This window comes from Hesperophylax consimilis, chromosome 2 (assembly GCF_061612785.1).
Source record: "Hesperophylax consimilis isolate HC1 chromosome 2, BYU_Hcon_1.0, whole genome shotgun sequence".
In the NCBI taxonomy this organism is placed as follows: Eukaryota; Metazoa; Arthropoda; class Insecta; order Trichoptera; family Limnephilidae; genus Hesperophylax; species Hesperophylax consimilis.
Window position 1 is genome coordinate 8,950,297 of NC_142837.1, and position 15,413 is coordinate 8,965,709.

At 37.5% G+C, this 15,413-nt stretch overlaps 2 protein-coding genes across 2 annotated transcripts in view; both read right to left on the bottom strand.

Moving 5' to 3' along the window:
• The window catches only part of hwt (SH2 domain-containing adapter heavyweight), a 524,256-nt gene extending 508,982 nt beyond the window's left edge, over window positions 1-15,274 (bottom strand). The window contains exon 1 of the mRNA XM_089640998.1: window positions 14,591-15,274. Coding sequence (XP_089497124.1) covers window positions 14,591-15,006 — 416 coding nt within the window. The 5' untranslated portion in view covers window positions 15,007-15,274. The remainder of the gene's footprint in view (window positions 1-14,590) is intronic.
• The window catches only part of csw (protein tyrosine phosphatase non-receptor type corkscrew), a 30,136-nt gene continuing 24,286 nt past the window's right edge, over window positions 9,564-15,413 (bottom strand). Inside the window, exon 3 of the mRNA XM_089641012.1 lies at window positions 9,564-14,383. Within this exon, the coding sequence (XP_089497138.1) occupies window positions 12,512-14,365 (1,854 nt within the window). The 5' untranslated portion in view covers window positions 14,366-14,383 and the 3' untranslated portion in view covers window positions 9,564-12,511. The remainder of the gene's footprint in view (window positions 14,384-15,413) is intronic.

Below are 15,413 nucleotides of genomic sequence, written 5' to 3' on the forward strand. Positions count from 1 at the left end.
TCATATTAACTTTGTAGTACCTAAAAGTGTTTTTTTTATTAAATGTGATATTATTAGGGATAATGTTTCAGATAGAAAGAACGATACACGTTTATGTAGGTATCTTATGAAATAATTAAATTGCAAAATATAGTACAATAAAATACAACGCGAACCAAAACCTTGTAAAAGCTTTACCAATATAAATTCGGTAAACGTTTAGATATAATAGCTTACATTGTCCCCTTTCCACTAAAATAATATAATAGTAACAAAATCAAAAAAAATAGACGTAAAGCTTAGACTAACTGTGGATAATGACCTACTAAATTCGACACTGAAAGAGGAAACATGGGATACAGTCTTATCCACCAGTGATGTCAATACTGCAGCTGATAATTTCATAAGACGTCTAAAATTACATATTGGAAATTGCTCATATACTAAGAGAATCCATTGTAATAAAAAGCACTTGAAACCATGGATAACTTCTGGAATTGTTAACTGCCTCATTAAACGTGACAAATTACACAAGAGTTGTCGTAAAGAACCAAATAATATCGAACTGTTTGCACATTATAAAAGATACAGAAATTGTTGTTCTAAAATTATAAAAACGACCAAACAGACATATTATAAAGGGAAGCTTCACGAGGTAAAAGGAAACATAAAGCAAGAATGGAAAATAATAAAACAAGCATTGGATTTGCAAAAGGAATCAGTGCCCATAAATAAACTGAAAGTAAATAATAACATTGTATCCATAAATGATAATCCAACAGTCATTACTAACCATGTGAATAATTTTTTTAGTGATATAGGTCAAAATTTTGCTAATCTTTTGTGTAGTGCAAATAACACCAGTGAAGAATCTTTAGTAAAAAATTATAATCCAACACAATCTATGCAAAATGCCTGCTTTGAATTCAAACCAACGAATTGTAATGAAGTTTTAAATGTGATTAATGAGCTAAAATCAGGTTTTTCGAGTGGAAATGACAATATAAGTGCAATGGTCTACAAACAAAATGCTTCTGAACTAGTAATACCTATTACACACATTGTAAATGTTAGTTTTGAGAATGGCTTGTTCCCTAATCATTGCAAAAATTCCAAAGTTATTCCTTTATTTAAAGGAGGAGATAACAAAGATGTAAATAACTATCGACCTATCTCCTTGCTAAATACGTTATCAAAAATAATAGAGAAATTAGCTAAAATTAGGTTGATGTCTTATGTAAAAAGATATGAAATTCTCTCAGATAATCAATTTGGCTTCCGAGAGAACATGGGAACAAGTGATGCTGCATTAAAAATGATCACCACAGTCGTAGAAGCTCTTGATACTGGCAATAAAGCAATGGCCGTCTTTTTAGACTTGTCTAAGGCATTTGATACCGTATCCCACGGTTTACTCTTAAAAAACTCAGTTCAATGGGTATTGTTAATAAATCTTTAGATTGGTTCAGATCATATCTTGAAAATAGAACACAGAGAGTAATAATTAATGATCACATTAGCTCAAATAAATCGATTGTATATGGTGTTCCTCAAGGTAGTGTTCTGGGTCCAATTCTATTTTTGTTATATATTAACGACCTCTGTAAACTGAAATTTTCTGGATCTTCAATTGTATTTGCAGATGACACTGTCTTGGTGTTTGCTGCTGACACGTGGAACGAAACGTATGCTAAGTGCGAGGCAGGATTAAGGGCAGTCAAAAATTGGCTTGATCAAAACTTGTTAACCTTAAACATGAACAAAACTAAATATATTACTTTTAGCATTTCCTCTGTAAATCAACCAACTTTGGAACGTTCATTAAAAATACATTGTTGTGTGCAGGAGTGTAACTGTCAATCTTTGGAAAGAGTAGACAACATCAAATACCTGGGTTTAATTATTGATAAAAATTTAAAATGGAACAATCACATTACTACATTAAGAAACAAAATAAGAAGGCTAGCCTACATTTTCAAAAATCTAAGAAACATATTGGACAAAGTTACATTAAAAACTGTATATTATGCTCTAGTTCAATCAATGCTTTCATATAATGTTGTCTGTTGGGGTTCTTGTAACAAGACTACCTTAGAGCCTTTGAATGTTGCGCAAAAATTAATTTTAAAAATAATGTATAAGAGAAATTTTATGTATCCATCAAAGTTATTATATAGTGAAAGCAAAATTATGACAATAAGGCAGTTGGACATAATACAGGCTCTCTGTAAATTTTTCAACAACACTATTACTGCCAAAAGATCTCAACAAGTGCGCAGCACTAGAATGGGTTCTTCTTTAATGTATCAGCCGGTGTATACCAGAACATCCTTCGGACAAAGGAGTTTTTCATATAGAGCTCCGTTGCTATATAATATGCTTGGAGAAAATATAAAAACTACAGGTACGTTAAATTCATTCAAAAAAATGGTCAAAATCTCCGTACTAGCTGAGAATGATGATTTTGGATCACCCATGTTGTCGCTTATATCATAATTCCTTGTGGAAGCTCTGTTTCGATACAATCCTTATTTACTTACTGCGCATGCACTTATTTACTTCTAAAATAACTTTTGGTTATTTATTATTATGTTACTTATTATTATTATTATCTACTTAATTATCGTATTAATATTTACTTTAATTATTGTCTAGCTAAAATATTTACTTACTTACTTTTTATTATAATATTATCTACTTACCTATCGGTTATTATTTACCTTTTTTATTTAGTTATTTTTTTATTTTTTCTTATAATCTATTATTCATACTATCCATGTTGTAATTGTCAGTATGGTTTCCCTATGCTTGTGTCTGATAAGCCAGCACAGGTACCTTGTACTTTAGTTAACAGAAGAATATTATTGTTGCCAACTTACTTAATAATGCTTCTTTTGTTGACATTTTTTTGGTTTTTATTTTTTTCATACATTTGTTACTAAAATTTTGTTAATTTTTGTCTACCGATCTCGAAACGTCCGTGTCATAAACTTTTCTTTTTTTGTTTAAATTTAATTTAATGTTGTTATTATTTTAAATTTACATATATGTATTTTTTTAAATGATATTATTGTAAAGCTGCACATCTTGATACAGGAATGCCCTAGTGAGATGTGCAGAGTATGCTTTTTATGTAAAAACTGTTTTTTGAATTAAATAAATAAATAAGAAGGCGTAAGCAAGACACAATGCGGTTTTTTAGTGATGTTCGCTGGGACATCATTCTCAGAAGTGTATACATAATATGCACCATTGTACCAAATCCTATTTATTTTAAAGAAAGACAAATACTCCCGGGTTACGAATAATTTAAAATATATTATGTTGCTTGTATCGTGATGGAAGACTTAGCCAACCGAGGAATCGAACTCACGACATTTGGGTGGGATCCAAACTCGATGCCTACTCAGCCATATGTATTCGTTGGTGGCCTCAAATTCAATTATGCGATCTATAATACTTGCCATATTGTTTACACCTTCTTTGACAGGTTTTAAGTGGCAACACTAAAATGGTTAATTGGAAAATCAGAGTAAGTTTTAAAAAAGCACAATGGTCCAAGTGCATATTTTTTTACTTGGGTCAACTTAAAATGATTCATAATCCGGTCATTCATAGATCGCGCTAATTTAATTATTTTAGAAAAAAATACTTTTTGCAAGTTATACTTCAGAATAATTGTTTGTTTGCGTCTGTATATACGGAATTTGAATGTGAATAAACAGTTTTGTCCGTATAATATATAATATATTTGCGATACTGTTCATGTTCTTGTCATCACTTAAAAGTGACTTGATGTTGGATTATAAAGGTTTTTAGCTTAAATGGTTTATTTTATATTATATTATATATAAATTACAAACAATACAAAACAAAATTAATCTTTGTCTGTGCAACTGAGAAGGACTCCCGTTTCAGGACAGCCAAAATGTGTATTTAGTACATAATATTCTTACAATGAAATGGCGATGCAGTCAAAAGAAATTATGAGAACATTGTTGATTGCATTCGAAGCGACAGGATGGTTTATTTATCCTTGAAAGAATCGCAAAGATGTAATACAGTGCTTTATATTCTCTCCCAAACGAAGGAGGAGGTGTCACCATATATGTTCTGGATTCTATGAAGTGCTCTATCATTAAAAATAATTTCAACGAAAATTCATTAAGCTTTATAAGTAGCAATGATTTGAAACCAGTCAACATTTATGCCATTTATCCGCAACCTAGCCCAAACATGCACATTTTGAAAAATACTAGAGAAATGCAGACAAGATACATTAATACTCGGAGATTTCAACATTGATACTTCCATAAATAGATACACCTTCTTCTTTAAATTTAACATACAATTTTTCAATACAAAACAAATCATATCCCACAAGAGTCACTGATACAAGCAGCACTATTTTAGACACGTCATACCAAACAGACAAAACATTTCAACTACCATATCGAATAAAGATAACCGCTTAGTGACCATAACATGCTTATTGTTGATTTTAAGAATAATTTTTAAAAATGGTTTAATAATAGGACAAAACCACGCTTTTCTAAAACTTGTCATCAACAGTATGGCAGTAAAATCTTATCTCGCAGCTAACAAATTCGCTATCAACTCAACCAAACCCGAAGACAGTTATAAAGATTAATTCAAAAATGCAATAGAAGCAAAAATAGGAAATCGGCAACATTTAAATACATCGTGGTGTGATCCAAAATTAAATTCTCTAATCAAGGAACGAAACGAGCTACAAAAGCAGTGGAAATAAGACCCATGTATATACTACTATTGCAATAAGTAAAAATAAACTAAGACACATAATTACTAACTATAGGAGAAGTTTGAAAAACAAATATTATATGAATAATTTTCAACCAAGAATAACTAACCCAAGAAAAACTTGGAAAACCACTAACTCAATTCTGTCTAACCGAGCACATACACAATCGAATCTCGAAATTAGGAAATTAGGGAACCCGGTCAAATAGCATCAGCATTTAATGAGTTTTTCCTGTCAGTTGGAGAAAAGTTGGCAGATGCCATTCCATCATTCCCGGATGACTGTAATACAATCTATATGGAACCAAAGGCACGTCAATCCTTATTTATTTAATTTATCAAAAATAAATACATGTTCTAACGTGAAATACTTGGGGCACATTATTAATGAAGACCTATCGGACGATGGCGATATCGAACGACAAAGGAGAAGCCTAAGCATAGTATTTAACATGATTGCCCGCAGATTTTGCAAATGCAGCAATACCGTCAAAAAATACTGTTCAACGCATTCTGTACTGGCCTGTATACGTGTGAGACATGGTGTCACTACCGAACTTGCTCGATGGAACGACTCCGAATTCAATATAATGACGCTTGTAGAATCATATTTGGATACCGAAGATACAGCAGCGCGTCGACAATTTTCACGGAACTAGGACTGAATGGATTTGCCGGCCTGATGAGACACCGGGTCACTGGAGCCAGGATGCGGCTAATGGCCTCCGCAAACACGTTGGTGACCGCAGCCTACCAGCACCAAGCGCCACTCCTGAGTGAGCGCTGGGCCCAAGCGCACTCAAGACCACACCCTGCATAGTTTTCCTTATTTGATAATTTATTATATTTATTGTACAAAAAAAATGTATATCTATATGGGACGTGTGGGATTGCACTAACCTCCCCACATCCTGGAATAAAATATTATTATTATATATGACTAGGACGAATAAGGATGAGGTATTGAAGGTCATCTCGAAACTTAGGTCGAATGCAGCTGCAGGAATCTATGGAGTAACACAATGCATCCTCAAAACCTGTAAAGAAGAATTAGGCGGGCACCTAACCCACCTTATCAATTTTTCCATAGGCTCGGGACTATTTCCAAACCAAATAAAGCTAGCGAAAATTATACCGATTTATAAATAAGACTGTAAGAAATTTATTTCTAACTTTCGTTCAATATCGATCTTATCGGTATTTTCAAAGGTATTCCAGACAATTATCAAAGATAGATTAGTAAAATACATCTCTAGTAACTCCACAGCAATGGTTTTTGTAAAAACTACAACCCAATGTGCCACCTTACATATACCAAGGCGAATATGTGGCAGCTATATTTACAGATCTAAAAGAACCTTTGATATTGCAAATCATAAATACTTCTACAGAAAGTGGAACATTTGGGCATAGTCGGGAAATGATAGATTTTACCTTGGCGATATCGGAGGGAACCACAAGATTATGAGGGAGTGCCACAGGGCTCGATTCTTGGACCTCTACTTTTCTTACTAAATATCGATGATTTAGCTAAATGTGATATCTCGGGAAAACTTCAACATTACGCTGATGATACTATTATTTACTATCATTGTAAAAATCTGAAGGAACTTGAAGCTCTAATGGATAAAGATCTCGCAAAGCTTGCTAAATGGCTGCGATTAAACAAATTAAGCCTCAATGTTTAAAAAAACCATTACCTTACTTTCTTGAAAAAAGATAACATGAGGATGAATATCGTCTTGGAAATGAAAAGCTACAACATGTACAAGTAACGAAATATTTGGGGTTACTCATAAACTCTAATCTCTCGTGGAACTCCCATGTTGAGAATGTAAAATCCAAAATTTCCCCGATAACTGGTGTACTCTATCGACTTTAAGGTGTGCTCCCCACATCTCTACTGCGTGCCACGTATTATGCTATGATCCACTCCCAACTGAGTTATCTAGTTAGTATCTGGGGCACCATTACCAAAAAACAAACATCCGAAATACAAGTCATTCAAAATAGAGCCGTAAAGAATATATATCATCTACCATGGGATGCACAGGTCAAAGATATATACTCACAAACACAAATTCTTCCATTTACGATTCTGCCAAAATATAACATCTCAACACTCCTCAAATACCAACAGTATTTCCAACTGCTGAGTAATTCCGACAAACACCAACACAAAACACGATGACAAAATCTTATACACTTATCGTCATCTACTTACAAGATTAAATTAGGAATTAACTCCTTCCATCGCATATAGGCAATACAACGCATTACCTAGTAACATAAAACTTCCAGCAACGAACAAAAATCAGTGGCAAAAACTATTTCCTCAGCAGTTTTATTAAGGAGTGACACACTCTTTGGAACTTCTTTTTACGTATTTATGAAATATTTTCTAATTAACAGTGTTAAGTCTGTCTAGTATATTTTAAAATCTATGTACACTTTTCATTGAACTCCCTTTTTAAATACGTTTTCTTGTGTAAAAATAAGTTTATTTTGTTTATGTTGTCTTTCCCGATATGAGTTTTTTTAAACTCACTGGGAATAATAACAATAATTAATATTATTGTTATTATTTTTGTAATGTATCATCACTAAATAAATATAACTTATTTCAAGAAACGAATACAAATACAACATTGGATTGAATTTCTCAAAAAACATATCGTAGCCTGGATAAAAAATCAAGATATTCACTTTATTCAAAAGATTATAATTCCAAACCAAACATAACCAAAATATGATAAATAAAATTAAATATTATACACGTTCTTTAAGAATTATCCAAAAATTACATACACGCACATATATATGTGTGTTTTCATGTTTCAATATGTCTGTGAAAAAAAAATAAAAAAATAAATAACTTTCTACCACAACACATAAATACCTGTCACACTTAATCACAAACACGTAAACACCTCAGCACAGGTTCTCCTAGTGAGGTGTTCACGTAACATACAATATCAACCACACACAGTTTTACCTACATCAACCTATGTTCTTTATTTTTTATACCTATTTTTCTGTACTACAATATAAACCACTGTAAAAAATTGTAAAATGTGTATTCAAGAATAGACATAAATAAATAAATCACCAATACACAATGATCGCGAAGATTATAAATTGGATAAATTGATGTTTCATGTTGATACGTACCTACTGCTAGAACTACTCGTTATAACGAGTATGGTGTTGATCGGGGATAGCGAACCTATTTATTCAACTTTGTCAAATAATATTGTTAATTCTTTCATTTTCATATGCATTCGCAGCAATATTATAGATTATGGGACACCGATATTTGGTGCTGGGATAATAGACACCTTTTCTGTTGATCCAAAATGCCAGGCTAAATAAGGTTAATTAGACGCTTCGTGATACTGTATGACGGAAAGTAGAAAACGACTAAAGGCCTTCTGCAGTCCCCCGTCCATGAGTAGAATAATATGTCCTTAATGATATATAACATATTGTATGAGCTTCTACACTAGCGAGCTATGGACGACATACACACAAGGCGTCATGAACACACTCCGAGTACAGTACAACCACGCATACAGAGCCCTATTTGGCCTCCCCTGGCGATGCAGCGCCTCACAGATGTTCACCGAAGGAAGGGTGCATGGGTTTGCTGCTTTGATGCGCCACAGAATAGCCGGGACGAGTCAGCGCTACCAGAGATCGGACAACACTCTTGTCCAGGCCGTTGCCCAGTGGCAGGGAGCGCCTCTACACCGGAGATGGAGAATTTCACTCAAGCCACCATAAAGTCCTAATGTGCACATCAATGTATTGATTTTTTATTTATTATTTTTATTTTCATTTATGTCTTTATTCATTTTATTTTTATGTATTATGTAAACTTTTATGGCAGCAGAGCATTGCACACACCGCTCTGTCCAGCTGAAATAAACATTATTATTATTATTATTATAGATTACCCGATGGTTCTCCCAGCTAGAAGCTCTTCCGGTAGGACGAGTTTCATGTGCAAAATGTCCTGCCTGAAGACTGCGAGTCATGCTGGAAATACTTCCTGATCCTCCCAGCAGTACTGTGACCTCAAATGTGACCTTGAGTATGCCCGCCGCGCCGTGACAAAACATATTCCGGAGGTGCGCACGCGTTACCCTCCCATATACACTCCGGCGTCTTCACGTACCGACTGAAGGTCCGTAGAGTTAGGAAACTGTTTTCTAAGCACTTTGAAAGAGAAAGAATGCTCTTTATTTTAGTTAAAATTTGATCCTAGTACTACATAGAATAATGGAGCTTTAAACGAAAAAAGTTGCGACCTCCCGGAAGTACTTGAGGCCCTGCTCGCAGGACTCGGAACAATCTATTATTAAGACAGAGAATAAAGTTGTTACTCTTGGGACTTTGGTGCCCCTTACTCCCCGAAATGCAAATATTTTGGGAGATACATATATATATATATATATATATATATATATATATATATATATATATATATATATATATATGTGATGATAAATCGGTACAAGTGTGTTCTAGGCGTGTTCGGGTGCTCAAAGTAGGCTCAATTTTCCTTTTTGATTCCCTTTTTGATTAATTGATCAAATATTTCCAAATATCTAAATCTTTTCTTGAACAGATACTCAAATTAATTGGCTTGTATGGTTCTTGTGTTGTTCCCAGGAGTCTCGGTTTGCTTAAATTGGCGGGTCACTTTTCTTTCAAATCGGTATAGATACAGGATTTCTGTGCATTGATTTTGGGAAAGTGTAAAAACAGCAATGAAAACAGCAACTAAATTAAATGTGTGTATTTATTAAAAAATATTTTATGCAAAGAAATAAAAAGGACACTAACCGAATACAAAAATAAAACAAAACAAAAAAAACACGTTGAATCTCAACCCAACGGTGGAAAACTCCAAAAATCCTCTCGATTTTATACAATCCTGTAATTATTTGCCAAACATTGAATATTTCATTCAAACGGATTATCCTAAAAATTATTTTTGATAACTCCAGTTCATCATACAAAATTCACATTGTTGATACAAAATTGTGCATAAAAATGTCATAAGGTAAAACGTTTAATATTTTTTTATCATATACATATGTGTTATAATCATAAGTAAAGTGAGTATATTTCTTTTATTTTTATAACTTTACAATGATCACAATGTTAGATATTGTTCCGTTAATATTATATCACGAGTGGATTCGTGACTGAAATAAGCACCCATTTTACAAAATACAAATATAGTTATTTACATGACATCAATATAATCTAAGGTTTTATATGTATATATTATCTCCCCCACATTCATGACAATATATGTGATGGTTATATTAAACATTGAATACAATAGTATAATAAGTTTGCATTTGGGTATGGAATATATTATAATAAATACGCACCTGTAATTGGTAAAAATAAAATAAATCTCTACAGTCAATAATACAATTCGATGTTTTAAGACTATTTTATATTTCGTGGAGTCAAAAAAAAATAAAAATTTCTCATACTCAATCTATGCATTTTTTAAATAAATAATTAGCCAATAATAAATATTCCTCACAAAAATATACATAATAACAAGAGTTGGATTGTAAATTGATTTCAAGATTTCAATTTTTAAATAAATAGATTTTGTGGAAAAAAAAACTTTTTCGTAAATTGCTTTCATTAGAATGGACAGGGGATGGGTTTTATAATGTTAATATGTTACTTTAAACATCAATTTCTCGATATTAAATGGTGAAATAAAATGGCAAAAAAAAAGTGGTTGATAAAGTCTTACCTTCTCACGAGATTGGAACAAGTCTTAACAGCTAATAAACCTCACAAGAACCAAAGTATGTACTGTTCCTTAGAATCCATATGGAATATTAAGATTTCAAGTGATAAAATGCGGCGTTTGCCCACCTGCTGCGTGGTAGGCCGGATCGCGAGAGACTGGTTGAGGGAGAGCCTTTGACCTCTCCAGCCGGTCTGTCTCGACCGATCGTCTTGCACCGCAGTGGGTGGAATGGATTTATACGTCGTCACTCCTAGACACATTGATACCAAGATTCCTACCCACCTCTCATACCTTTTTCCTTCCCAGAACTTCCACTCCTTCATTTCCCTAAAAATACTTTCCATACAGCATCCCCAAAGATGAATAGGCTCTGAGGGATTTTTTTCCTCAGGGCCTCCTGTGTGGAGCTAATGTAAAAAAATATATTAAATGCGAAATTAATAAATAAGCACACCCTAGGCACTGCTAGTGTGCCCAGTGGTCTGTAGGGAGATCTCCATTGCAGAAACTGCAAATTATGGAATTTTTATAATTCATCACAAGAGCTTATCGTGGAAAATCATTTAAACTTTTAATGATCGCAAAAATAGACAAAATCTAAGCCTGAGCATCATTTAGCAGTGCATTTAGAGTAAAAGTCGAAACTGGATACAATGCAATGAGTTGAACAAGGGTAAATATAGAGATGTCCTTCTTTTACACACATTATCACATTGTAAAACGCACCATTAGAATATTACCTATATCGACATCGTGCGGTGGAAATACATTAAATATATGTCAGAAGAGTCGCATTATCACGGACAGTGTCTTGCACAGTAACAGTGTCTCACAGCTCGCAGACAGTGTTTAACATTGCCCCAGACAATGTTTCACATTGTCACCGACAGTGTCTTACATTACTATGCCACAATGTCTCACAGCTCACTGGCACATTGTTCCAGACTATGTCTTACATCGTCGCAGACATTGACTTTCATCGCCACACTGTCTCACAGCTCACTGGCAGTATCTCACATTGTTCCAGACGATGTCTTACATCGTCGCAGACATTGGCTTTCATCGCCACACTGTCTCACAGCTCACTGGCAGTATCTCACATTGTTCCAGACGATGTCTTACATCGTCGCAGACATTGGCTTTCATCGCCACACTGTCTCACAGCTCACTGGCAGTATCTCACATTGTTCCAGACAATGTCTTACATCGTCGTAGACATTGGCTTTCATCGCCACACTGTCTCACAGCTCACAGGCAGTGTCTAACATTACCCCCGACAATTTCTTATAATACATTGACAGTGTCTCACAGCTTAAAAGCAATGTCTAACATTGGTGCATTGTGCCTCACACCATCACAGACAGAGTTACATAACATAGGCTGTTGGTATGTTCTTTTACACTGCCGCAAACAGTAAAGTTGTCGGTTGTGAAGGCACATGATGTCGATTGAACACGATAACATTTTAATAATAAAAAAATAATACTTAGAGAATCAGACGATAAATCTAAAAAACGCATATTATCTAAGCATCTTCTAAACAGCGTTATATTAATGTCAACCAATACGTAAAGAGTTAATTAAATTAATGCAATCAACTATCGTTTCACCGTTAAATTAATTGAAATGAAATAGTAAATTCATTATCTAAGGCGAAATTTTTTTAAAGATACTCGGGTATGTAAAATTTTGAAATTAATCAAAAATGTATGTGCGTAATTATAAAGATCCGTTACATATATTTAATTAATTACAGATAATATGAATATATTAAAACTCTTCCATCACCGCCCTGTGCGTGATCAGATCACCTCGGCACGAGAGCTAACGTGTGATGATTAATCTTGTATAAGAAAATATTACCTATTACAAAATAATTGTACATTATTATCTTATTATAAGCACGAACATAGCATTGCTGTGTAACTGGCGAGGGTATACACCAAAGCAAATATAACTTGTTTATGGCTGGTGCACGCGGGTGGTGGGGGTGGGAGGAGGAGGAGGAAGGCCCACGTTTTCGTAGATGAGATGCGGAGGGGTGGCGGGCCTCGGAGGCTGCGGACCAGCCCGCCGGATGTTGGTGTACTCGCGCCGCGCCGCCAGAGAGCGCTGCTCCGCGGCCATGCGCTGCGCAACCGTCTCGATGTAGTGCTGCACGGCGAGGTACACGAACTTGTACTGAGCCTCCGTCTGCACCATACCACTCCGCTGCGCCCGCACCATCTGGATCGTACGCTGAATGTCTATCTCACAGTCTAGCCCCTCCCGCTTGATGCGGTCTAGGATCATATCTATGACGATGAAGGTCCCCGTGCGCCCGATGCCCGCGGAGCAATGTACGCAGATCGCCGCCTGAAAAGGAGCATCCCCCTCCGCCATCACCTGCTCCTGTCGCCTGTTGACATCGTGCAGAAAGTTCAATACGCACCCCGGGTCGGCGGGCACCCCGTGATCCGGCCAAGCTTGGAAACAGTAGTGATACACCTTCCTTTCCTTCTCCTCCTTGCCATTGCCACCCGCCCGAGATACCGTGAACTCCCGCAGCGTGTAGTCCGAGCTGGACTGCCGCGAGTCCGTGCGTACCTTGAACTTGCCGTACGTGTCGGACTCCCCCGTGGGCGGCCAGTAGCGTGCGCACTTCACCTTGCCGCGCTCCATTTCCTTGGTGGTCATCACGATCACCCTAGTATCCTCCTGCCATATCATGGCCCAGAAGTCCGGGATGGTGTGCGGCAGGCAGCCCTGTGTAGCGATGTACAGCTTGGAGCCATAGGCGGGCGCGGCCTGGCCGGCTAGCGTGGTAGCCCCGGACACCAGCGCCGCCAGTCCTCCGCTAGAGAGCTCCCCGTTGGACAGACTGGCCTGCATCTGCATGATCTGGTCGATATCAACCGCCGTCCGTCGGATGTAATTAGCGTTAATGTACTCGGCTCCCACCGCAGCATTGGGTTCCACGTCTTTCAACTTCACTCTCGTGTGATCAAAGGGTAAAATGTTTTTATACCTATTTTTATCCTTATTTTCTGGCCGGCTTCCCTCATCGCGGGAGAATAAGTGCCGACACTCCTGTTGTTGTAGGGACTCGAACTCTTCCCAGAAGCCCGCCTTGCTGTTTGCTAGACCCCCGTGGCCGTTTTCCTTTTGCAGCTGCTGCACGCGGACCTGGATAGTGCTGGCGTTGATCCTAGTCGCGTTGAAAGGAGTGCGCAAGTGCACCACACTCCCGGAGGTCTCTACCATGGGGTTCTTCTTGTAATGCTCGACTAGCTCGGCTAAGGTTTCAAATTTCTCTCCACCTCCCACGTCGTATTTATTTTCGTGTCGACGGATCATGACGTGTGTTACGCGGTCCTCGGACCTGACGGACAGCACGCAGTCCCCGGGCTTGCTACGGGACTCGCGTACGAGAAAGGAGCCGTACTTGCCTCGCTCTAGCAGCAGGCGCTCGGCCTCCTTGGCGGACAGGTGCCCGTGGAACCAGCGTTCGGTGGTGGGGTCGGCGCAGTTGAGCGGGTAGCGCAGCTCGATTACGTCTCCGTTTTTCTCGCGCAGCTGCCCTCTATTCTCCATGTAGTGCTCCACCAGCTCGGAGAGGGTCGCAAACTTTTCTCCGCCGTACAGATCGAAGAAGTCTCCATTGTTTTGAATCTTTATGTGCGTAACCTGTCCGTTCCGCCGCACGGAAAGTGTGAAGTCGCCGGGACTGCTGCAGGAGTGTCTAGCGAGGAAGGAGCCGTCAATCCCACTCTCCAGCAGGAGCTGCTCGGCGTAGAGCCCCGATAGGGTGGGGTGGAACCAGCGCCGGGAACCCATCGCCCGCGCCTCTAACACCTTAAGAAACAACAAATAAAACAAAGCCATAAACACATATGTTCAAATTACAATTACGACATTGTGGAACTAAAAACCTGAACGCAACATCTAGCCGAATGCTGACCTAAATCCCAATTCTATTACGACTTCAGACTCGAAACCTGCCTCTACCTACACCTAGAAACATACTTAAATTCAACGCTACTTAATTAGGGGAGAACTCACCGGCACTCGTTTGAGTGCAGCGGCCACTCGATACCGAAGATGCGGAGGCGCGCGGGGGGGCGCCGGAGCGGAACCGTGCCCGGCTTGGAGCCCGGATTGTGGGCCGGGACCGAGCCCGGCTGGGGGCCCGGCTTGAGGCTCCCACTGCCGCCCCCGCTGCATCCCACGCTCTTCCTGCGCCGCCTACGCCGCCTCTCCACCAGCACGTACTCCTCCCCACTCCTCACGATGTAAGAGCTCCTCAGGGTGCTTTCATCCTCTCCATCCTTCAATTCCTCTTTAGCCCGGGAAGAGGTTCCCTGCTCTGTCCTGATAGTATCGCTCTTGGCCTTGTCTGCCCCCGCCTTAGCTTCTTTGTCTCTCTCTCGCTTTCTCCTGGAGGTGTGCAGTCCAACCTTTCTCCACATCTTCTCCATATTTGAGAAAATTTCTTTACATTATATTAATATAATGTCAAGGGCTTTCTTACATCCTTTTTGGTATAAACCTCCTTTAGAATAATAACATTTCTTTACGTCAGTTTTGAAAAACCTTATTTTATTAAACCTTTTTTAATTGTAACTTAGTACGGTTTAAACTATTTAAACACGAATATGAACATTATTGAAGGTTTCATTTAACTTTTTCTATCCTTATTCAGCTTATTCACTCATATTTAAAACCTTAAGTTAAATTGGCACTAAATGTGCGATTAAATACAAACAGGAAATTCCCCATAGATTTTGCTATGGATAAATGCACCTTGGTTTGTGAAACAAGAATTGTACATTAATTTTTTTTTCTCATTCTATGTTAAAACGTTTTATAAAGCCTGTCGTAATAA